This window comes from Rhinoderma darwinii, chromosome 8, assembly GCF_050947455.1.
Source record: "Rhinoderma darwinii isolate aRhiDar2 chromosome 8, aRhiDar2.hap1, whole genome shotgun sequence".
In the NCBI taxonomy this organism is placed as follows: Eukaryota; Metazoa; Chordata; class Amphibia; order Anura; family Rhinodermatidae; genus Rhinoderma; species Rhinoderma darwinii.
This window is the reverse complement of record NC_134694.1, coordinates 37,503,102-37,529,893: the sequence shown is the minus strand read 5'-3', so window position 1 is coordinate 37,529,893 and position 26,792 is coordinate 37,503,102. Positions and strand designations below refer to the sequence as shown.

General features: G+C 42.9%; 1 protein-coding gene across 3 annotated transcripts in view; it reads left to right on the top strand.

Annotated features, from left to right (window-relative positions):
- Nucleotides 1-26,792, top strand: part of FRMPD3 (FERM and PDZ domain containing 3) — a 382,523-nt gene that overhangs the window by 139,073 nt on the left and 216,658 nt on the right. For 2 of the 3 annotated variants that reach the window (XM_075835597.1, XM_075835598.1), the window contains exon 6: nt 20,134-20,238. The exons of the other annotated variant lie outside the window; for it this stretch is intronic. In XM_075835597.1, the coding sequence (XP_075691712.1) occupies nt 20,134-20,238 (105 nt within the window). The remainder of the gene's footprint in view (nt 1-20,133; nt 20,239-26,792) is intronic. 3 annotated transcript variants of the gene reach the window in all.

Here is a 26,792-nt window from a genome sequence, read left to right as displayed (position 1 = left end):
TATTCCTATAGGTAACAAGTATAAACGACTAAAATTAAAACTGACATGGTTTACACCTTCTGTAAAAAGGGCAATAGATGACAAAAAAAAGGGCATTTGAAAAATATAAATCTGAGAGTACAGCTGCAGCCTTTTTAAAATAACAAAGAGCTTAATCAAATCTATAAATAGCAAACATACAAAATAAAAGGCAGGTGGCAAAAGATAGCAAAACAAATCCCCAAAAATTCTAAACATGTAGGACCGCTAAATAGTGGTAATCGCAGGTTGGTCACAGGGGATCAAGAGAAGCAGATTTAACAAATGTGTTCTTTAGCTCTGTATATACAACAGAAGAAAGAGCCGGTGCCAGTGCTGGTAATACATCAATTAACCCCTTGATGACCGCCAATACGCCTTTTCACGGCGGTCATTAGTGGGCTTTATTCTAGAGCGCCGCCTTTGCAAGCAGCGCGGATATCTCCAAACCTCAGCTGTTAGGTGACAGCTGGGGGCTTGGAGACAACGTTAGGGGACCCTCTGATAGGAGGAGGTGATCGCTGTGAACACCCTATCACAGCGATGACCACCCGCTGAATGTAAACAGCATGCTCTCTCCTCTGCTCTCCGCCTCTCCTCTCAGTTGTGGTTTTGTGAGAGGAGAAACAGAGACCTGTGGAGAGAATAGATACAAACAGTTAGGCTGGATTCACAGGAGCATGTTACGTCCGTAATGGACGGAACGTATTTCGGCCGCAAGTCCCAGACCGAACACACTGCAGGGAGCCGGGCTCCTAGCATCATAGTTATGTACGACGCTAGGAGTCCTTGCCTCGCTGCCGGACAACTGTCCCGTACTGTAATCATGTTTTCAGTACGGGACAATTGTCCCGTAGCGAGGCAGGGACTCCTATCATTGCACCTTTTGCAAGTAAGATGTTGAAAAAAAAAACAAAAAAAAAAACCTATAGTATATACCACCAAAATAAAGCCCTGTTTCTGCTGAAAGAAACCATACCAAATTTGTAGGGATTCATTCGATTCCTACAACATTATAACCAATTAAATAAAGACCTAGTGAAACTGCTAATTTTGCTTTGGTCATTAAGGTCCAGAATGCATGCAGGGGGAAGGCGTTAATATACTGAATTGGCTGAATATGGTCCAAGCTAAGTTAAATAAAATAAATGTACACAAGGCCCCGGGACCAGATAGGTTACACCTAAGGGTTCTTAACCAGTTCAGGATTGGGCTATTTTGATCCTTCAGGACGAGACACTGTTTAGCCCTTTTTAGCACTCGTTAGTTATATGGCTATAACTTTTTTATTTGTTGGGCTAGCAACGTGATTTTTGCGTTGTTTTTTCCGTAGACAATGCAGGTTTCTTTTTCTTTCTTTTATAAACTGTTTTGATTGTTTTTCAAACAAGGTTACATAAACAGTATTGAATACTTTTCATAATCATAGACAAATAATAGAATATTTTGCATGCCACGTAAACAAAGTACAAAAAAATCTCCATAAGATAAACTTCAATTGCAACCATACTGTAACACTACAATAAATGTGTATACAAGAAAATATGGTTATTTCAAAATACAATACAAGTACGTATTCTCTAAGAAATTAGACATTTTATGGAAAAGAGAATTCAATGCAACTTTAATACAATTAAAACCAGAGGTTGAACATAGAAACACCTATGTAGGGGGATAGGGTGAGGATGAAGAACTGATGGACAGAGGGGGGGGGGATTATGTACCCAAATACGAGAAAAGATTGTGAGATTTGTCCTGTCAGATTTTAAAGTATATTGATCAAGTAAGAGAAAATCCTCTATAAACGCTCCAGTCACTCCAAATGGACTTAAATTTAATATGATTTTTAGCCTACCAGTGTGCAAGTTGCTCAAGACGATAGATGCTATCAACCTTCAACTTCCATTCAGAAAGTGAGGGGGGATGGGATGTTTTACAAAATTTTGACAAGAGTAGTCGGGCAGCTGATAATAAATGTCTGGCCAATCTAAGATTTCCCACCCTATTATCCTGAGTAAATAAATGTAAAAGGATGATTTCTTTATGAAACTGAAGTTTAGTTTTACAGACATTGTTAACTATACTCATTATTTCTTTCCACAATGGAGTGACAATAGAGCAGGCCCACCACATATGAATATAAGTACCCTTATCACTTCCACATTTCCAACATGTAGCCGGGTAGGTGGGATCAATTGGATTAATTTTCTCAGGAGTCATATACCATCTGGTAAGGACTTTAAAGACATTCTGTAATGACGGGGGGTAGGGAAACGGACAAGTGAGCCCTAGTCTACCCGCCACTCTGTCCCTGCCTACTTGCAACGACCCGCCCTAGGCGACGGGGTACAACTGGGCGGCGGTCCCTGCGCTCAGTAAGTGCACGACAAACACGACAAACATACAAGGGAATACAAGCAAGGGAAAGGGGCAGTTGCCCACGGCAACACCGTGAGCAACCAGAGTGGTGAACGAGCCGAGTCAAGCCAGGAGTGTGCGAGGTACCAAACGAAGAGCAGAAGAGTAGTCAGTAAGCCAGGGTCTGTATGGAGCAGGATCGAAATAGAAGGAGCTGTAGCTGGGCCAGGAAACCACACGAAAAGAATCACAAGCACCGAGGGACAGGAAGGGCAGGCTTAAATAGACCGAGGGCGGGAGCTAGCTGAGTCTGGCCAGGTTGCGATAGGCTCTCCCACTCCTAAGCCTGCCTGCCTGAGTGGTGGAAGCTGGAGTCAGTCTCAGGGATGTAGATTCAGGTGCTGACTGATTAATTATGGGAATTAACCCCGAAGCTGTGCCTGGCAGATCCTTTACACATTCACTTGTATTCTAACACACCTTGAATCCAAAGGAGCCAAGAACAAAGCATTCATTTTTGTATCTGCGAACTCCATGTCAAGGTCAGTCTCCCAAGCCTTTACATATGGCAGAAGTCTGGAATCTACATAGGAACCAGATAACAAATGCTTATATGTAGAGGAAATAATTTTAGTAGGAGGATGTTTGGCTAATATTAAAGACTCAAACCAAATAGGTGACCTATTGACGTCAGGATGTTTGATGTTGACGCCCAGCCGAGATCTAATTCTATTATAGAGTAGAAAATTCAAATTAGGTAAGTCTAGGAGGGTACACATTTCCTGAAGTGAAAGAATGGAGCCAGACTCTAATAACATAGTGTAAGATTTCTTATTTTGCAAAATTGTTATCGGCACCGCTCCATCACCCAAGATAGACGATGTAATTGGTAAATCCCGAATTTGAAGAGTTGGCGAAGGGAAGGAGAGTGGACATGAGATATTTAAGGATTTCCAAGTTAGAAAGGTGGCTTTTAACAAGGAATTATTTAGAATACCTGGGAGAGATAGGCCAGTACAATTTAAGTATCTAAGCAGTAGTAGCATCTGAATCCACAACTTTTGACGGGTTTCTCATCCAATCTAAAACTCTAACAGGTTTATTTTTTTATATTTTTTATACACATCCTTTTTGCTATTTTATAATTTTTAAGCTTAAAATTTGAAAACAATAATAAAAAACTAAGTTTTTTTAAATTGTAACTATTTTTTTCTGGTGATAACATAGTTTTACCCTAAAATATACCTTTTATTTGTGATCGTCATTGTCTACCGTACATTTTAATATACTACATGTCTATTTTAGGGTAATTGGCTCAGGGCTAGTGTTACAACAATGATTGGCGGGGGAATGTTTTTTTGGGGGGTGGGTATTTTATGTGTATTTATTATTAATTTTTTTTGCACTTTATTTAACTTTTATTTTTTTATTACTATGGTCTGTCCCTCAAAGGTCAGGAAAGATCTTCAGGGGACTTTATTTTTTTTTCTTCTTCTATACCATGTTTTTCAACTGTAACTGGGGCTGCACAGGGGAAATAAGCCATCTCATAGTGACTATTGTCACTAATAGGGCTGTGCTGGGTCTAGTTTGACCCAGCAGCAGTCTGCCACTAACGGCACCCCAGTGATCATGTGACCAGTCACATAATCACCGGGACCAATAGAGGCAGATGCCTCTGTTCATATACACAGTGCTCATTGAGCGCTGTGTAAAAGAGATCAGAGACGATAGAAGCAGAGAAAGCTGCTTCGATCTTCTCCTCAGGGTCCCCGGCAGTCACTGACTCGGACAGCAAGCTAAAACCATAATAGCCTATGGCGCAGGCTTTAAGGACCCTGACCGCTGGCCGTAAATACACAGCCAGTGGTCGGGAACCAGTTAAAGAACTTATATAAAGTACAGTTAAGTTTACCACTCAGACGGCACTGGTAACAGTCCAATATCAAAATCTTTAAAATTTCTAGGAGGCACGCCAAACACTCTCGCCCTAAGATGGTTTGGCGTGCCGCCTAGAAATTTTAAAGATCTTTACTTACCTTGATGCTTTTATTTCTTGTTACTTCTGTGAGTATGGATTAAACTTGGCGTGGAGCAATCTTTTTTCAGAGGGTGTTGCACTATGTGTCTTCCTTTTTCCATCTATTAGAGACATAAGATCCTTTTCCTACCAGGAGTTCTTTGAATGTGGAGAGAGACGATAAGGAGCTCGGTGGAACTACAAGGATAAGAATTACCATCCACACCCACATTGGATTGCGGATTGTCCACTGCATTTTTCTGGGAGAGAGTGTCTATACTGAATGATATTAGACAGTTACCAGTGCCGTCTGAGCGGTAAACTTAACTGTACTTTATATATGTCATTTAGGGTATTTGTTGGATCATACCCATTTAGTTTTGCCTGCTCCGGTCTGAGAGAGATATTGTGGGTATTTGATCCAAGAGAAACCACCATTATATATGTAGTTAAAGAACTTAGTTGAGTTATTTCTGTCCCCCCATTCATAATATTCGGAGATTCCCTAGAGACTGGCGCAGGGTAAATGTGGTGCCTATTTTCCAAAAGGTCTTTAGGCCTTTCCCAGGTAATTATAAACCAGTTAGCTTAAAGAGGCTCTGTCACCAGATTTTGCAACCCCTATCTGCTATTGCAGCAGATAGGCGCTGCAATGTAGATTACAGTAACGTTTTTATTTTGAAAAAACGAGCATTTTTGGCCAAGTTATGACCATTTTCGTATTTATGCAAATGAGGCTTGCAAAAGTACAACTGGGCGTGTTGAAAAGTAAAAGTACAACTGGGCGTGTATTATGTGCGTACATCGGGGCGTGTTTACTTCTTTTACTAGCTGGGCGTTCTGATGAGAAGTATCATCCACTTCTCTTCAGAACGCCCAGCTTCTGGCAGTGCAGATCTGTGACGTCACTCACAGGTCCTGCATCGTGTCGGCACCAGAGGCTACAGTTGATTCTGCAGCAGCATCAGCATTTGTAGGTAAGTAGCTACATCGACTTACCTGCAAACGCCGATGCTGCTGCAGAATCATCTGTAGCCTCTGGTGCCGATGTGTCCTCGCTCGTCTGACACGATGCAGGACCTGGGGAAGTGACGTCACAGCGTGATCTCTTGAGAACACGCTCTGTGTCTGCACTGCCAGAAGCTGGGCATTCTGAAGAGAAGTGGATGATACTTCTCATCAGAACGCCCAGCTAGTAAAAGAAGTAAACACGCCCCGATGTACGCACATAATACACGCCCAGTTGTACTTTTACTTTTCAACACGCCCAGTTGTACTTTTGCAAGCCTCATTTGCATAAATACGAAAATGGTCATAACTTGGCCAAAAATGCTCGTTTTTTAAAAATAAAAACGTTACTGTAATCTACATTGCAGCGCCGATCTGCTGCAATAGCAGATAGGGGTTGCAAAATCTGGTGACAGAGCCTCTTTAACATCAATCGTGGGAAAAAATGTTGAGGGGCTTTTGAGGGACTATAAACAGGCGTATGTGACAAAAAAAATTATTATAAGTGACAGCCAGAACGGATTTACTAAGGACAGAAGTTGTCAAACCAATAATAATAATGTGACTTGACTGTGTAATATTACCACTTTACAAAGCCTCATCTAGAATATGCAGTTCAGTTCTGGGCTCCAGTTTATATAGAGGATGCCCTGGAGTTAGAAAAAATACAAAGAAGAGCAACTAAACTAATAAGGGGCATGGAGAATCTTAGTTATGAGGAAAGATCAAAATAATTAAACCTATTTCGCCTTGAAAAAGACAACTAAGGAGGACATGATTAACTTGTATAAATTTATGAATGGCCCATTCAAGAAATATATACAAACTAGAGAACAAAAGAGTCCATAGTTATCAAGTATGAAAAATAGACAATCTTTATTATTACCAACAAAAACAGAGAATATAAAACAAGTCTGTATCACCAATATACATGTACATTAATCAGAGATATGCACACATATTATATATAGCATGAGAGGTCAAATTGATGTTAACTCCAATATGGGATATATCTACACAGGTAGGCATGAATCAGGATAGAACAGAAACAAAGTGTAAGGAGCTCAATATGAAACCAATGCATATTTTAAGTGACTAGTGCATTAGATATGTATACATAAGACCTGACAGAGCCTAGCTAGTGCACTTACCCATGCTTAAAAGAGTACTGGTGTGACCCGAGGTGTGAAGTAGCGCCCCGACGCGCTTTTCGCATGTAGCTTTATCAAGGGGAAATATAGTGAATATAGTGAAAATCTGTTTAATTTCAAATCCACTCAAAAAACAAGGGGGCACTCCCTCCGTCTGGAGAATAAAGGTTCAATCTCCAGAGATGACAAGCCTTCTTTACTGTGAGAACTGTGAATCTGGAATAGCCTACCACAGGAGCTGGTCACAGCAGGATCAGTAGATTTCCTAGAATTAAAAAGTATCAACTTCTATGTCAATGTATAGAATTCGAGTATGTTCACACGGCAGCGTCCGTAATGGCTGAAATTACGGGGCTGTTTTCAGGAGAAAACAGCACCGTAATTTCAGCCGTAATGGCATGTTGAGGCGCTATTTCGCTGCGTCCATTACGGACGTAAATGGAGCTGTTTTTCCATGGAGTCAATGGAAAACGGCTCCATTTACATCTGAAGAATTGACAGGCACTTCTTTGACGCGGGCGTCTTTTTTACGCCCCGCCTTTTGGCAGCGGGGCATCAAAAAAATGACCGTGTGCACAGAACATCGTAAGACCTATTCTAATGAATGGGCAGATGTTTGCCAACGCTATCGAGGCGCATTTTCGGACGTAAATCGAGGCGTAAAACGCCCAAATTACGTCCGTAAATAAGCCGTGTGAACATACCCTTCTTGTTTTAATGTTGATACAGTCGGATTGCCACTTTGGATTAGGAGGGAATTTTTCCTTTTTAGGGAAGATTGGTTAATGCCTTATGGGTAATATTTCTATATATTAATTTTTTTGTTGAAACCTACCTCTGGATCAATAGGAGTAACACAAAGTTGTATAATTTCTCCCATCCCTTCTCTTTCTCCCTTCCCTTGGTTGAACTTGATGGACATATGTCTTTTTTCGACTGTACTAACTACGTAACTATTTAACCTAGTCTAGCACTATTGTGACCTCGTCAAAAATAGAGCCCAGACCAGCATTATTGTGACCTTATCACAGTAGAGTTTAGCTTAGCACCATTATGATATCATCACAGTGGAGCCCAGACCAGCAGTATTGTAATGTTATCACAGTATAACCAAGGCCAGCACCATTGTGACATACATAGTTACATATTACATAGTTTGTACGGTTGAAAAAAGACACATGTCCATCAAGTTCAACCAAGGGATGGGAAAGGGGAAGTAAAAAATTTCTACACATAGGAGCTAATATTTTTTTGTTCTAGAAAATTATCTAAGCCATTTTTAAAGCCATCTACTGTCCCTGCTGTGACCAGCTCCTGCGGTGACTATTCCATAGATTCACAGTTCTCACAGTAAAGAAGGCTTGTCGCCTCTGCAGGTTGAACCTTTCTTTTTCCAGATGGAGGGAGTGCCCTATTGTTTTTTGAGGGTGTTTTACATGGAACAGGATTTCCCCATATTTTTTGTATGCGCCATTCATATATTTATATAAGTTAATCATGTCCCCCCTTAGTCGTCTTTTCTCAAGGCTAAATAGGTTTAGTTCTTTTAATCTTTCCTCATAACTTAGCTTCTCCATGTCCCTTATTAGTTTAGTTGCTCTTCTTTGTATTTTTTCCAACTCCAGGGCATCCTTTCTATGAACTGGAGCCCAGAACTGGACTGCATATTCTAGCTGAGGCCTCACTAATGCTTTGTAAAGTGGTAATATTACATCCCTGTCCCGTGAGTCCATGCCTCTTTTAATACACGACAATATCTTGCTGGCCTTAGAAGCATCGGATTGACATTGTATGCTGTTATTTAGTTTATGATTTACAAGTACACCCAGATCCTTCTCAACAAGTGACTCCCCCGGCGGAGCTCCCCCTAGGACGTATGATGCATGCAGGTTGTTGGTACCCAGGTGCATAACTTTACATTTATCTACATTAAACTTAATTTGCCAAGTGGACGCCCAAACACTCAGTTTGTTTAAATACGCTTGCAATTCACAAACATCTTCCATAGTCTGAATTATATTACATAGCTTGGTGTCATCTGCAAAAATAGAAATAGTGTTATTAATCCCATCCTCTATATCATGAATAAATAAATTGGATAATAGTGGTCCCAGCACTGAACCATGGGCTACACCCAGTGGCGGATTAAGAAGACCATAGGCCCTGGGCTGTTACCCAAACTTGGGCCCCCCTTCTCCACCGCCACCCTTCCGCGCCGTAACTATTGCTAACACTACCTTTTTGCACAAGCATTAACAAATGGGTATTACGATTCCCCTTTCACAGGGCTGTGTCCCTACATGCTGACAGTATCACACTGTGCAGGGACACAACGCCAACCCCTCATGTAGACAGCGCCACACACACACACCCCTGTAGATAGAGCCACACACACACCCCTGTAGATAGAGCCCCACACACACACACACACACACCCCTGTAGATAGAGCCACACACACCCCCCAGTAGATAGAGCCACACACACACGCCCCCTGTAGATAGAGCCACACACACCCCCCTGTAGATAGAGACACACACACCCCCCTGTAGATAGAGCCACACACACCCCCCCTGTGATTGGCCTGTGTTTGGCTGCAGCGGTCACATGGGGGGGGGAACGTCATCCCAGGAGGTCGGCCCGAACGAAGAAACAGAATTCTGGGCAAGTATAAGATTTTTATTTTTTCTAAATTGCGTTTTTACATAACATCTGTTATTTGTTGCGGGTTTTACCTCCCCATTGAATTAAATGGGGAAAACCCGAAACAAATGAGCAGCGTTTACGCAAATACAATTGACATGCTGCGGAATAAAAAACCGCACCGCAGGTCAATTTCTGAGCTTTTTTTCCCCACTTATCATTTACGCAGCGTGTGATGAGAATTCTTCACATCTAGTCTACTCTGCTGCTACTGTATTAGGGCTTGTCCACACTTAACGGAATTGCTGCGTATTCTCCGAAAATACGCAGAATACGGTAGCAGCAAAGTGAGTGAGATTTACCAAATCTCATCCAGACGCTGCGTAAAATTTCCGACCAGACATTTTGTCCTGCGGTGCGTATTTCTCGTACTGCAGCATGTCAATTCCTGCTGCGGAAAGTAGACAGAATTGCTGCGTTTTTTCAGAGGAGACATCACCATCCCCCAACATTGAGAAAAACTCAGCAAAATACGCACCATTTTATATATATATACACACACACACACACACGTACTTACGTACGTACGTACGTACGTACGTACGTACGTACACACACACACACACTATATATATATATACACACGCACACACACGTACATACACACACACTATATATATATATATATACACACGCACACACGTACACATATAAAGTACACATTGTAAACACACATGCACTTACCTTTTATGTAGCATATTTGTGAGTCTTCACTGCAGCTCTTCTCCTGCTCACAGCCCGACACAGAGCCCGCAGACAGTCTCCCCTCCCCATGTCCCGACAGCTAGCAGCAGGAGGAGAGATGTTTAGAGCAGGGAAGGGGGGCTGGAGGGGGAGCTTCTAAAGCAGCAGACACCACGGCTGCTAAGTAGGACAGAAGCTCCCATCGTCTCATGACAGGTGCGGTCCTGGCACCAGGGCTCCCTCCGGTGCTAGCGACGCCACTGGGCATGAGGGGGTTCAGGTGGCTATGGGCCCCGTGGGAGCCTCGGGCCACGGGCGGCCGCCCGAACCGCCCTAATGATAATCCGCCACTGGGTACACCACTTATAACCGGTGACCATTCAGAGTAGGAATCATTGACCACAACTCTCTGAATCGGTCCTTGAGCCAATTCTCAAGCCAATTGCAAATGATACTTTTTAAACCTATAGTCCTTAATTTACCCATTAGACGTCTATGGGGGACAGTGTCAAATGCCTTTGCAAAGTCCAAAAACACTATATCCACAGCGGCCCCTCTGTCTAGGCTTCTGCTCACCTCTTCATAAAAACAAATCAGGTTGGTTTGACAGCTTCTGTCCTTAGTAAATCTGTGCTGGCTGTCACTTGTAATACTATTTATTGTCACATAATTATGTATATAGTCCCTCAATAGCCCCTCAAACATTTTCCCCACAATTGATGTTAAGCTTACTGGTCTATAATTATCACATTAGATGGATTAACAGGAAAATGAGACAGGACAAAGTGTGTGGTTTTAAGTAGCAAAAATAATAGGTTAAAATTTAACTTATTATGTAAGGTGACTATGACATTATCACAGTAGAACCCAGGCCAGCACCAATCTCTATAGTAGAGTCCAGACCGGCACCATTGTGACATCATCATAGTAAAACCAAGACCAGCACCATTATGACATCATCATAGTAGACCTCAGACCGGCACTATTGTGACATTATCACAGTAGAAACCAGACCAGCATTATTGTGACAATATTACAGTAGAATCCATAAAATGGGACATCATCACAGTAGCATCCAAGCCAGCACATTGGTAAAATAATCATAGTTGAATGACTTCATCACAGTAGAACCCAGACAGCACCATTTTTACCTCATCCCAGTAGAGCACAGACCACCATCATTGTGCCTTTGTCACAGAAGTACAGACCAGCACCATTGTGACACCATCACAATAGAACCTAGACCAGCAACATTGTGATATTATAATTGTAGTACCCGGACCAGCAACATTGTGACATCATCACAGTAGATTAAATCTGATCATGGTCCACACTCTGTACAGTAGATGCTTGTGCTCAGTTAATAGGTGAATGATCCATTAACAGAATAATGGAGAATCCACAGCACTCAAAAGAAGACTTGAACAGTCGATAGAATGATGCTTCAGGGTATGTTCACACACTAAACTAAAAACGGCTGTAAAATACGCAGCTGTTTTCAAGGGAAAACAGCCTTTGATTTTCAGCCATTTTTTATGCATCAGGCATTGTTTGATACGATTTTTACGGCCATTTTTGGAGCTGTTGTTCTATTGAGACAATGAAAAACGGCTCCAAAAATGGCTAAAGAAGTGACATGCACTTCTTTTTTCCGGGGCATTTTTTTACGCGCCGCTTTTAAAAAAGGGAGCGTAAAAAACGCCCCGTGGGAATGGAACCCCGTTTTTCCCATTGAAATCAATGGGCAGATGTTTGGAGGCGTCAAGCCTCCGTATTTTCAACCGTATTTCTATAACTATAACTATAACTATAACATCCGATGTTTTGATACTTGTCCAGTTATTTTTCAATAGAATCTGTGTAGTAGCATCAGAAGGAAGGTACGTTTGTTGTAGCAACAGGTATAAGTGGCCTATGTCGCTCTATGATGAGGTCCAACTATCAGAATTTTTAATCATGAGGCAAATATCAGTGAAGGAGGACTTGGGGCACGCACACACACACACACACCATTTTTGTAGCGTCTTTTGATGCTTATTCAGAGGGCATTAAAATATTTAATGTGTGATTGTTCCGAGCAAGGCTATTTAAATTTAGTAAAGTTATTGTGTAATTGGAGAGGTCTAGGCTGTCTACCCTTCAGCCATCAGAATGTTACATTTGGATAAAACCAAACATACATGAGGGTCAGTGCTTGTGTCTGTAACACAGCATTTATTTAAAGTATGAATTAACCACAGTATTCCAATGAATGTACTGATCATTTTGGCCATGTGTATTTACATCATAAGAAATTAACCCTTTAGCGACTGCCCACTGTCTTTTGACTGCGACAGGAGCAGGTCCTGAGTCACAAGCTGTGTCATTTGACATTGCTGCCTTAAAGCTCCTGCAATCTAGCCACAGTAAGGCCAAATTCAGACAAACGTGGGGAAACTCGGACATGAAAAACTGCCATTTTTCGCGTCCGAGTTGCCCACGTGCAGGTCCTGTTTTCACGGATCCTTATAAACTTGAGTCTATCGAGGGATCCGTGAAAACTGAACAAAATAGGACATGCTTTATTTATCAACAGACCCTTCAAACGGTCCGTTGAAATACATGCGTCCGTGTGACAGCCGTCGTTTTAACGGCCGTCACACGAACATATTCTATGTTTGTCTGAATTTGGCCTAAGGCTGGATTCACACGAGCACATTACGTCCGTAATGGATGGAACGTATTCCGGCCGCAAGTCCTGGACCGAACACACTGCAGGGAGCCGGGCTCCTAGCATCATAGTTATGTATGATGAAGTAGTCCCTGCCTCGCTGCAGGACAACTGTCCCGTACCGTAATCATGTTTTCAGTACGGGACAGTAGTTCCACGGAGAGGCAGGGACTCTTAGCATCATACATAACTATGATGCTAGGAGCCCGGCTCCCTGCAATGTGTTCGGTCCGGGATTAGCGGCCAAAATACGTTCCGTCCATTACGGACGTAATGTGCTCGTGTGAATCCAGCCTGACAGTGAAAATTTGCTAAATAAAAAGCATAAAGTACAAATCTCCCCTAGAAGTCTTTTATGACCTCTTTGGGGACATATGATGTAACAAAACTATATACATACATACAAAAGGTAAATTAAATACATTTATATAAAGTATAGAGTAAAAAATAAAGAAAATTATGCACCGGAGGTCAATTTCTTCACATAATTTTTACGCAGCGTGTGGATTAGATTTTTTAAATCTCATCCACTTTGCTGCTACTTTATTATGCTGCGTTTTTCTCCATCCGCAATTCCGGACGGAAAAAACACTGCAATTGTGCAGCGTGTGGACGAGCACTTAATGTATTAAAAAGACCAAAAATTAGGTATTCCCTTCTAGAAGCATTGGTCCATTCAGAATCTGTAGAGGCTCTGTGCCAGTGTGCATGAGCCCCAAGATTAAAACTAGACCTCGATCTTTCTCACACTTTTTGGTGTATCTAAACAACATCTCATTACAGTTAATACCCCTTTAAGTTTTAGATATAACTAATAAGGAATAAAACATCAAAATGTTATGATACGTGATTCACTCGCCATTTATTTGCATGTGAATTACTAGCAAAGCAAACTCTGAATAGTTCACTTATCACTATTTGTTACCTAAAAATATGAAATTGCTATTGACATACACCGCATTCCAAATTATTATGCAAATGTTATTTTTCGCTGATTTTCCTAAATAGTCGATGCAAATGACAGTCAGTATAATCTTCAAGCCATCAACCGTTGGAGCATAATACGAATTTTATTGAACAAATCTCCTAATGTTAACAGATTTTTTTTTTTTTTAGAAGTAAAAAACTCAAAATGCACTGTTTCAAATTATTATGCACAACAGAGATCAAAACATTTCAAAGGTTGTAAAGAGAACTAAAATGGTAATTTGTTGAATTTGCAGCATCAGGAGGTCATATTTACAGAAATCAAAAGCTCTTTAATCAAAAAAAACGTAACTGGCCACGTTACATGTTAACATAGGACCCCTTCTTTGATATCACCTTCACAATTCTTGCATCCATTGAATTTGTGAGTATTTGAACAGTTTCTGCTTGAATATCTTTGCAGGATGTCAGAATAACCTCCCAGAGCTGTTTTGATGTGAACTGCCTCCCACCCTCATAGATATTTTGCTTGAGGATGCTCCAAAGGGTTGAGGTCAGGGGAACATGGGGGACCACTAGATATCTCCATAAAGCCCCCCTGTAGATAGCACCATACAGATTCCCCTATATATAGTGCAACAGAGCCCTCCTCCATTGTATAAAGTGCCACACAGCCACCCTTATTAGTGCCACACAGCCCCCCTAGTATATACTTGTGCCAGAGCCCCTCTGTAGACAGTGCTATACAGCCCCCTGCAGACAGTGTCACACCCCACTTGTAGCTAGCGCCCCCCACCTCCCCCTTGTAGATAATGCCATACAGCCCCCCTGTAGATATCACCATAAATCCTCCCCTGTAGATAGCGCCATACAGCTTCCCCTGTATATAGTGCCACACAGCCCACTCCCTTGTATAAAGTGCCACGCAGACCCCTCCCTTGTGTATAGTGCCACACAGCCCCCCTTAGTAGATTGCGCCACACAGAGCCCCTGTAGATTGTGCCACACACAGTCCCCTATAGATAGCGCCACACAGTCCTCCCACTTGTAAATAGTGCCATACAGTCCCCCTTGTAGATAGTACCATACAGCCACCCTAGTAGATAGTGCCACACAGCCCCCCTTGTATATAGTGCCACAGAGCCCCCTTGTATATAATGCCACACAGTCCTCCCCTTGCATAGAGTGCCACGCAGCCCCCATCCCTTGTAAATAGTGCCACACAGCTCCCCTGTAGATAGTGCCAGCAGAGCCCTGTAGATTGCGCCACACACAGTCCCCTGTAGATAATGCCACACAATCACTTGTAGATAGTTCCACACACAGCCCCCTGTAGATAGTGCCACACACAGCCTCCTGTAGATAGTGCCACACACAGACCCCTGTAGATTGTGCCACACACAGACCCGTGTAGATTGCGCCACACAGCCCTCCCCTTGTAAAGTGCCATACAGCCTCCTTAGTAGATAGTGCCACATAACCCCCCTTTTTAGTGCCACCCAGTCACCCTTGTATATAGTGCCACACTTCCCCCTTGTATATAGTGCCTCCCTGCTCCCCCTTGTATATAGTGCCACACTGCTCCCCCCTTGTATATAGTGCCACCTTGCTCCCCCTTGTATATAGTGCCACCCTTCCCCCCTGTATATAGCGCCATCCTGCTCCCCCCCTTGTATATGGTGCCACCCTGCTCCCCCCTTGTATATAGTGCCACCCTGCTCCCCCCTTGTATGTAGTGCCACCCTGCTCTCCCTGTTTATATAGTGCCACCCTGTTCCCCCCCTTGTATATAGTGCCACCCTGCTCCCCCGGGTATATGGCCACGCAGCCCTCCCCAAAAAATATATGTTGTACTTACCTTGCCCCATTCCCGCGACGGACAGAACGCTGGACATCCTCTGGACAGGACGCTTGCGCAGGCCAGCGTGATGCAGTGACGTCATCATGCCAGCCTGCGGAGGGAGTCTTCCCAGCACCTTATAACATGGCCTGCAGCCTATAGTATTCATTTGTATCTGTGTCCTGAGGACACAGATGCAAGTGAAAGTAGCTGTCGCTAGCACCGGGGCCCCCTCCAGTGCTAGCGACGCCGCCAGGCATGAGGGGGCCCATGCTGCCCGGCCATTAAATCAGGACCGATTGTAGCTTTTCTGCTGCCTGAGGCAAAAATTGAAATGACGCCCCCCAGCTTTTGATTGACATCCCACCGGCTGTTCTACATCACTAGCAGCCTCCTCCAACTCTTGCGGATATGCAATTGCCTTGTACTGGCATGCGCGGTGCAGTCGGGCAGAGTACACCTCGCTGCACAGTGCGTGCCCAAGTAGTACAAGGCAATGGCGCATCCGAGAAAGTTGTAGGAGACTGTTAGTGATGTATATCAGCCGGTGGGATGTCAATCAAGCATGGAAATTTGGGTTTGGAGGCAAGACTATGGGACTCTTCAGGATAGCGGCACCGTCCCATGACCCTTTAATGAGTAATTAGCACATAGTGTGCACCTTTTTAAAAGTTGATTTTATAGATTTTGCTGCATCTGAAAAAAAACATACAGGGGAATGTTTATAAATATTGTCAGGTCATGTATTACCGAATAGTGGTGCGTCAAGTGGTTAAATCTACCAGACAGGTTCCCATTAAATATACAACAAATTGAAAACAACTCCATCTGCCCTGCAATTTTGTTATTATAAATATATCCTATATAATTACAGCTCCAGAACCAAGCTCTGACATAAACGGCTCCAGGACCAACCTCAGTACATATATACAGCACCAGAACAAAACTCAGTACATAAATACAGCACCAGAACAAAGATCAATACATATATACAGCACCAGAAGACAGCTCAGTACATATATACAGCTCCAGAACCAAGTTCTGTACATATATGCAGCACCAGAACAAAGCTCAGTAGATATATACAGCACCAAACCAAGCTCAGTATATATACAGTTCCAGAACCACGCTCAGTACATATATACAGAACCAAGCTCAGTACATAAATACAGAACCGGAACAAAGCTCATTACATAGATACAGTACCAGAACCAAGCTCAGTACATGAATATAACACCAGAACCAAGCTCAGTACATAAATACAGCACCAGCACAAATACAGCTCAATTTAGTGCAACCCCTGTCGTATAGGTTTGTACGGCGTAAAACTACAGCTCCCAGCATGGCCCAAACAATGGTAAGGATATGCTGGGAGTTGATGTTTCACAAAAAAAAATCATATGACCCATCATCTCGCTGCAGATCATACACTGACTACAGTACTGATTAGAAGCAGAATAAACACTTACATTAAGTGACTCACCGGTGAAGTTTTTTTTAGATTCTAGTTGTTCTTTTTCTCTTTTCTTCTCCATTCGGTCCAGACCTCTATGACGACTTCTCCCTGCCACAGCCCATTTTTGCATTTTGCCGCTTAGATGTCTTCAGCTACTCACTATTTAAACAATTCTGCACCTATAAATAAAGATACAATTCTGTACCTCTAAATATAATAGTTCCATACACTGCACCTCTAATTATAATAGCATCATACACTATGTCCCACAGACACAGTGATCCCTGTAGATAGTGCCCTGATAGCGCCCCCTGTAGATAGTGCCCCCATAGAGCCCCCTGTAGATAGTGCCTCACATATAGCCCCCCTGTAGATAGCTCCCCACATATAACGCCCCCTGTATATAGTGCCACACATATAGTGCCCCTGTTGATGGTGCCCCACATATAACCCCCCTGTAGATAGTTACCCCCATTAGGCTTCCCATGTAGATTGTGCACCACATATAGCCCCCTGTAGATAGTGCCCCACATATAGCCTCCCCTGTAGATTGTGCCACACATATAGCCTCCCCTATAGATAGTGTCCCACATATAGACTCCCCTGTAGAAAGTGCCCTACATATAGCTCCCCCTGTATATAGTGTCCCACATATAGCCCCCCCTTAGTGTCCCACATATAGCCTCCCCTGTAGATAGTGCCTGACATATAGGCCCCTGTAGATAGTGCCCCACATATAGCCTCCCCTGTAGATTTTGCCCCACATATAGATCCCTCCCCCTGTATATAGTACCTCACATATAGCCCCCCCTTAGTGTCCCACATATAGCCTCCCCTGTAGATAGTGTCCCACGTATGGCCTCCCCTGTAGACTTTGCCCCACATATAGTCTTTCCTGTAGATAGTGTCCCACATATAGCTCCCCCCCTGTAGATAATGCCACTCACATTTTTTGGTGGAAAAAAACAACTTTACATACTCACCTTGATCCCGTTCCCATGCCATCCTGTGTCAATGTAGGCCTGCTCTCTTCTAAGCAGGCCTGCTCTCTTCTGAGCAGGTCTGCTGGGGCTGATTGGGGCTGACGACGACGCTGATTGGCAGGGCAGAATGACTTGCCCCGCCAATCAGCGCCTTTCAACAATGGAAGCAGAGCGATGATGTCATCGCGCCACTAACGTCGTTCAAAAGCGCTGATTGGCAGGGAAGAATGACTTGCTCCGTCAATCAAAGACTTTCAACAACGGAAGCAGCTTGATGACGTTATCACGCCGCTAGTGTCTTTGAAAGGCGCTGATTGGCAGGGCGGAACTTGTCCGGCCATGTAGACGCAGGTGCAATTAGTGCAGGATAATCTCATCTCGCCTCATGGACGGTGTGGCACGGCCTTATATGTTAGGGGCCGGGCAGCGCAGGCCCTGTAGCGGCATCACTACCTCTGTAGCAGCCAGAATGGCTGCTAGCGGCGCCCTCGGACATGGGGGGGCCGTCTCAGCGGACGGCACGGGCCCCCTCATGCCGCGGGTCCCGTAGCAGCCACTAAGGCTGATACAGCGGTAGTCATGCCACTGCACACTATACATGCTCAGCTCATTTGCGTTAGAGCTGGGATAAGCCATTAATAGGAGGCCAGGGGCATAACTAGGAAAGACAGGGCCCCATAGCAAACTTTTAACTGGGTCCTTCCCTGGGTGCCACACAAAGCTCCCCTTGTAGATAGTGCCCACCTGTAGATTGTGCCATACAGCCCCCCTGTAGATTGTGTCATACAGCCCCCCTGTAGATCGTGCCATACAGCTCCTCCATGTTGGCAGTATAGATAGTGTCACACTATCTACAGCCTCCCTGTTTATAGTGTCACACCCCTCTTTTAGACAGTGCCCACTTTATATAGTGCCATACAGCCCCCTGTCGATTGTGCCATACAGCCCCCTGTAGATTGTACCATACAGCCCCCCAGTAGACAGTGATATACAGCCCCCTGTAGATAGTATCACACCCCCTTGTAGATAATGCCACCCTCCCCCTGTAGATAGTGCCCCCTCCCCTCTTGTAGACATGTGCATACAGCCCCCCATGTAGATAGTGCCATACAGCCCCCCCGTGGATAGTGACCCCACCCCCTTGTAGATAGTGCCATACAGCCACCCACATAGATAGTGCCCCCACCTCCCCCTTGTAGATAGTTCTATACAGCCACCCCTGTAGATAGTGACATATGGCCCCCCCTGTAGATAGGGCCCCTCACCTTCCCCTTGTAGATAGTGCCCTACAGCCCCCCTGTAAATAGTGCCCCCTCCATGTATATAGTGCCATACAGCCCCCCTATGGATAGTGCCCCCACCTCCCCCTTGTAAATAGCGTCCCCATCTCCCTTGTAGATAGTGACATACGCTCCCCCCTGCAGATAGTGCCCCCACCTCCACCTTGTAGATAGTGCCTCCGAAACAGACAAAATAAAAAATTATACTCACCTAGGAGTGATCCAGTGATGTCATAACGCCGGCCTGCACATGGATCCTGTCCCTGCGTCTGATAGGCTGCAGGCCGAACGTGGCCTGTAGCCTAGTAAATGGCAGAGCAGGGAGATACCTCCCTGCTCTGCCATAGTGTTCAATAGTATCTGCATCCTAAGGATGCAGATACTATTCAATGTGGCATCGCAACCGCTGTAGCAGTCATAGCCGCTGCTAGCGGTGCCACTGGGCATACGGTGGCCGTGCCAGTTGGCGCCAACTACAGTAGTAGTTACGCCACCGGAGAAGGCAATAAAATGGCATGACCCTGCATTACATCTGCACTGGAGTACTTCTCAACGCTTTTGGTATACTGTAATATATAATAATAGTAATATAATAATAGTATACTGTAATATACAGAATAATAATAGTAATAATAATACTTTTAGAATACTGTATTATACAATAATAATATTAGTAGTAGAGACATGAAAATCCGTCACAGCAGAGAACCCGGTAAAAAGGAATATGCAAATATACTGTATGACCCATTATACCTGTAGTAGAAAAAATAATTGTCAGACTGTTATATTTTTCCCTACTCAACCAGAGCAGACTCTCCTTACCAGTCAGAAAATCCCGATTCCCACTCTTTGATTGTCTAACCTTTGTAGTATTAGAATATCCATTGGAGATCCTGGCCGTTCCAAAGGGGAACAATTCTTTAATCAAATCGATGTTCAATATTCTGCATATAAACAACTCTGTATTTAAGACATAGCTGTTTTGTTTTTCTTTTAGTCTCCTAAATCTGCATTTATAAGTGCAGCCAAGAAGGAGAAACTTCGCTCCAACCCAGGAAGAGTGAGATTTTCTGAACTTGTGACTATTGGAGATACAGATGCAGTAAGTTATATAGATAATTATGGATGTATAAGACCTTTCTGGGATTTCTGTTCACAGCATTGTTTGATTTCATTTATATATTAGTTGTTCTGCTGAAGTTTTTATATAGTGTTTTCATTACAAAATATCTGCAGAGGTCCCCAACCTTGAGCAGGTCATGAGCCACTTTTAAATATTTCAGATGGTGTTTAGCCACACTATAGAGTAAAAGTGAAGAATCATTTTATATATATATATATATATATATATATATATATATATATATATTATATATATATATATATATATATATATATATATAATACCATAAGAAACCATAGGATACTGATACAGCTTGAGAAAGGTTCTTTGACGGACCGAAACGTCGCTGCTCACTTGAGGTGAATAAATCCACCCTTTTTCATCAATCTTGAAGTCCTGGTGCCGTTACTTGATCCTATGGTTTCTGTATATTTCAAGTCGGGGAAGTGATTCATCCTCTGGGTAACGTGCACATGGCCTAATTTATAGCTGCCTGCAGTGCTGTGTTCATTTGCAATTGGACTATATATATATATATATATATATATATATATACACACCCAGTGGAGTCACATTATTATGACAAGCAGCTAATATCCAGAGAACCCGCCGTCTGCAGCATGGACAGCAGCTAGATGGGCTGGGAGTGATTCAATAAAGTTCTGATAGGTTGTCTCAGGTATCTAGAGCCATGCTGACTGCAGTGCATCCCACAATTGCTGCAGGGTGCGTGGGGGAAAATCCATGGAGCGAATAAGAAGATCGAGGTGGTCCAACAGATTCAATTAGGTTCAAGCCTGGTGAATTAGGCGGCCAGGAAAGTACTTGGAAGTCTTGGTCATGCTCTTCCAACCACTGTCAGACATTTCTAGCTGTGTGACATGTCGCATTGTCTTGCTGGAAGATTCGATCTGCCACGGTGAAGACAAACAGCATGCATGGGAAGACGTGATCTGCAACAATGGATTCATACCCAAAAAGGTTCAGACTGCCCTCCACATGGATGAGGGGGCCCAGGGAATGGCATTAAAAAATTCCCCAGACCATAACGCTGCCGCCACCAGCTTGTGTTCTTCCAGCAATGTTTGCAGGGTGTTTGTTCTCTGATGTTTCTCACCAGACACGCCAACGTCCATCCGTTCGATGAAGCAGAAAACGTGACTCATCGGAGAAGGCAACACTTTACCAACCATCAGTGGTCCAATTACGATTCTGCCGTGCAAATTGAAGCCTTTTTTTTCGATGCACCTTTGTTAGCATGGGAGCAGTGACCATCCGTCTGCTTCAGAGTCTCATACGCAGTAAGGATCGCAGAAATGTTGTTTTAGACAAACGCGTGGTAGCCCCCTGGTTGATTTTCACGGTGAGATGCTCCACTGTAGCATGTCGTACTGCCCTCGCGCACCTTCATAGCCAACGTTCACCTCTCACATCAATGGCACCTCTCACATCAATGGCACCTCTCACATCAGTGGCACGTGGTGCTCCGCAGTTTCCACATCGGTTATTCCCAATTTGTCCACTCACGATACACTTTCACCACAGCAGCACACGAACTGTTCACAAACTGCCCTGTTTGAGAAATACTGCCACCCCTGGCTCAAAAGCCAATATTCATCCCTTTTGCAACTCTGATAAATTGTCCCTTTTACCCATGGCAACAACGAGTGATATGTGTTCAGACAGCCTATCGCACACCTTATATACCCACCAAGCCAGCCCACGGCACATCACTTCCTTCATAGGCTATATGGTGGCACAAGGCCCAAATTCATACATTAATATAACAGAATTAAAGACACCAGACAAAAATATGTGGATAAAAAAGGGCGCAATGTTTTTATTAAGGGTTACCAAAAGATATTGATACTTGAATCAATAAGATAAATACTTGAACCAAATAAATAATTAAAACCATTATAAATTAAAAATCACAATAATAATAATAAACCAGTTTAAAACTCAGTCCAGCTGGGAGACAAAAACCTCACTAATAAGACATTGCGACAAGCAGAAATTAAATAAATTGGGAGGTAGGGTGGGGAACTGACAGAAGCAGCGGGAAAGCTGGGTTTTTTAAAGCAAAATCTTCCCGCCTTCAGACTGAATGGCCAATCAGCGACGAAGTCCAGGTGCTGGGCAGAAGAATAGTAGCTTCCAAGAATCTCCCCGGTAATTAGACAACCAATCAGAGACAGTAACCTGGTGCTGGGCAGAATATCGGAATCTTCTGGAAAAGGTAGGTAAGTACCAACTGCAAGATATAAGGGAAAAGAAGGGGGGGGGGAGGACCAAACCACCTAACAAAAATATAATAATTAAATGAACCAGCAATAAAATCGTAACATGAATGCCCCTATGCCATCATGTGTCCCCCAAGCAATACTGCTCTGGGGGGCTCTATCACTCTGCCAACGTCGAAAGTAGGAGGTGGTCATAATAATGGGACTCGACATATATATAGTGATATTGTTTTGACTCAAGTACCAGGTTCTACTAAAGTTATTACATCCCTGGTGCGACTTGTGCACAATAGTTTCTAGAGCTGCCAACAGCTAGAGAGCCACTGGTTGGGGAACACTGATGTAGACTATGTGTACATTTGTTGTGTAGTGTTTTGTTCCACAACAAATCCTCAGAGGCGCCGAGTTGTAGAAGGCTTTATAAAAAAAGGAAAGGAGTTTGAGAAAACACAATGATGGAATGAACTCTATGTAGAGAGGAACCAGGTAGGATGGTTGAGTATAATAAACAGTGCAAGGACATGAGGAAAAAGTGATGAATATCTCTGACTGGTGATGCTTGCAGAATGGGCAGAGATTGTTCTTGGCTTTCCCCTTTGAAATCATTAAGGAAAATTCACAGCATGTTCCAAAAGTTGCTTGGTTTTCAGCCATGTTGGGAAAGATGTATTAACACTGTTATTCTGGGTGAGTGGTGTGCTTGTCTCTTTCCCAGTCCAGCCCTGGCCGACATAGAGTGGAAATGTGAATGCAGAGATTGATTTTGAGAAAAGATATCAGTATTACTATGGAGAGTTGCAGAAGAAAGATAGAAAAGTGATGTAACCAAGGTCTCTTGAACAACTGACATGTAGTAGACTAAAAAAAAAATCCTTACTTTGAGTGTGAATAAAATTAAGGAAAATTAACAATATAGACATGTGTTAATACATGAAGGATAGACAATTTTTTATATAGTTAACCCATGAATAATATATATTTTTTAAATAAAGCTCATGATTCTAAACATGATTTATATTTATACTCATTAGAAAAATGCGAAAGGAGATCCTGCTTTGGTGAGCAAGTTGTCTCATGACGTTCAGCATTTTCTCTGCTAGTCAAAGAAGATATTGAGCAAGTGTCATTGCATTCTCCTCATTTGGCATGCATAGAAGAATAGCCCCGCTCTTAAATTATGTAATCGGGGTAAGAATGACGCAGGTCTTTGTGTGTGGCTTGGGGAGGGAGACAGCAATGGGTTAATGAGAAGTAGAGCCTTCTGAAAGGGTCACATGTTACGACTATGCTGCCTGCCTACATTCCAGCTATGGAGGATAGACAATGATGGGGTCAAAGGTGAAAAAGTTACTTAATTGATTATTAGGATTCTATGGCTTCAGGTTGTGTATGTCTGTACTTGCTAAGAGGTTTCATTGGATAACCCTTTAAGTCCTGAAAGGGATTTAGTACAAATCTTAAGCATAATGCATATGACAGCAAAACAGTGACTGTTTAAAATTAAAAAAAAATGCACTACTTATTATGTGGAAGTGACGAACAGAATACTGAAAGTTGAAGATAATCCATTACCCATGAAAACCCAATCGAGGAAAGCATTGTTAGTCCAGTAATAACAAATACCACTGATACACGGTCTAAGTTACGAGAAGGCACACACACTGGTAGCATAATATTATATGTAGATAGCTTAGCTTAGTTTAACCTAAAGGGGTTGCCCACTACCGGACAACTGATGACACCCGGACCCGCACCGATCAGCTGCTCCCGCTGCCTCCGGGCACCAGACGTGAAAGTCAAATGAATAGGAGCAGAGTTGCGGTTCTGCAGCACAGTCGCTATGCAGTGTACAGAGCCAACTGCTTCCTGCTCTGTACACTGCATACTGTGCAATAACATCCGGTGCCCAAAGGCAGATGGAGCAGCTGATTGGTGCGGGGTCCAGGTGTCAGACCCGCACCGATCATTTACTGATGACGTGTGTGTGTGTGTGTGTGTGTGTGTGTGTGTGACCGATCATTTACTGATGATGTGTGTGTGTGTGTGTGTGTGTGTGTGTGTGTGTGTGTGTGTCACCGATCATTTACTGATGGTGTGTGTGTGTGTGTGTGTGTGTCTGTCTATTTTAGTCAGAGTCATGAAGCTCTACTAGCCACTAAAGATTAATTTACCTGAATGGTGCTGTTACAGAGATCCCCTGGTGAGTCCTACGAGGCCGCAGCTGAAGACTGTGCTAGCCATAACATTAGAGTAGCGCCGTCCTGAGCCGCTTGGGAGTCAGTATAGGACATATATCCAGACAGAATTACATAATTTTACAACGATGACTACCCCACTGCAGGATACTAATAGGACACCAGTGATGATGCTTTATGCCAGTCAGGCTTCATAACACATCGTTTCTAATTGGCACTTTCATTTTCCCAGCCTGGGAGGGGCTTAGTTGTATGCACCCGCCCACTGATACCTATGTAAGAAGAGGTAATTAACATGCAGCTGACACAATTGTCATGGAGTCATATAGAGAGAAGCGACTTGATCCTGCAATGTAGAAAATCTGTAATAACACCAGATAACAGGAAGTACAAAGACTATAAAATTAAAAACTAAGGAACGCATATAACCACCATGTGCTGGCTCATTTTTCATTTTTGATCGGAGTGTTCCTTTAAATGTAAGTCATGGGCATGGGATGTTCTTTTGTCACGGAAAATTTAGATAGAATATCACTCAGGGTCTGTTCATACTTCCCTTGATTATTTTTCTTCAGGTTTCCATCGCTCTTTCATGGTCAAAATAGCAAAGCATTCTATAAATCAATGAGATTATTCAGGATCAGTTAGGATTTATTACAAAATGGATCAGAACAGATCCATAATGGCTCTAGTAAATTAAATTGCAACAGAGGGGACCAGGCAGTTTCTGGGGTTAATGAAAGGGACATAGATGAATATGATAGTAGTAGTTGTGACATAAATGACAATTCAGACGATATCTGTACTTTACGGAGAAACTCTTAATTGAATCTGTTTCTTAACCCTACATCTGTTACATCTGGAATACGGACGTACAATGCACCAGTCTGAATGCGGCCAAAGAGTGTGAAACTTGATCTTGTATGAGTGACAAAATGTTTATTTGTTATCAGTGTCAAACAGGCCAGGGCTTTATAGTCTATGAGATTACAAGGATTAAAGTGAACCACAAGAAGTGCTGGGAAGTGTAGTTCAATGGGAATATCATTGAGAAGGAAGAGAATAGCTTCTAATTTCATTTTCATTTTGAGAGGCTAATTCGTACTTTTTTGAGCGGAAACAATAGTGCAGTCAACTGCGCTACTGTTTTTGCCCAAAAAACAGAAACCATTTGCAATGGAAGCATTACCATGGCAATCAATGGTATTGCAAACGGAAGCTACGGTTTCCGTTTACCTTTCCATTCATGAGTTCCTCCGATGGAAAGGTCTAGTGGAACCCATGAATGGAAGGGTGATGCTGATGTGAACAGACCCCATACTGTAGCAGCAACAGGAAGTAATGTAAGTGGGAAGTCATGTTTAATATTTAAATTTGTTGCACTCAGTAATCGGGACATATGTAAGTCATTTGTTGGACTTGCGTGTTTCTCTATGTTGACCCAACACTTTTCAGAAGATGATGAGGACCACCATTTTTTTAAATTTATAATAGCTTTGGGGCATCGAGCGCAATAGAATGCGAGAATGTTTATTGATCCATATGAAATTGTTCATTTGTTTGTGTAGCTTTTTACAAATATGTTGGGGGATAGGAATTGGAAGCATGCATAGATAATATAGTATTCTTGGAAGAGCTAGCATTTTATATAATGAAATTCTTCCCAACCAAGATATTTTGAATTTGGCCAGCCTATCTAACCCTATTTGTAATTTCAGGATTACTGTATTTTTCGGACTATAAGACGCAGTTTAAAGCAAGAATAAATCTTGCTAAAAAGTCCCTGCGTCTTATAGTCTGCAGTCAAGGGACCTGGCATCGCCGGGCCCCATGACCGCTTCATTACTTAACCCCTTCCTGACCCATGATGTGCTGGCAGATCATGGAGCGGGGGGATGATGTATGGAGCGGGCTCACGCGCTGAGCCCGCTCCATACACTAACAACAACCTAAAATTAGAGTCAAAACCAAGCTATAGTAGATAAATTGAATTTTTTTTATTGATACATACAGAACAACAATAAATATAAATACTCACATATTAAAATCAAGGATGACTACCACAGTGTGGAAGAAATGGAGGCCAGACACCTGT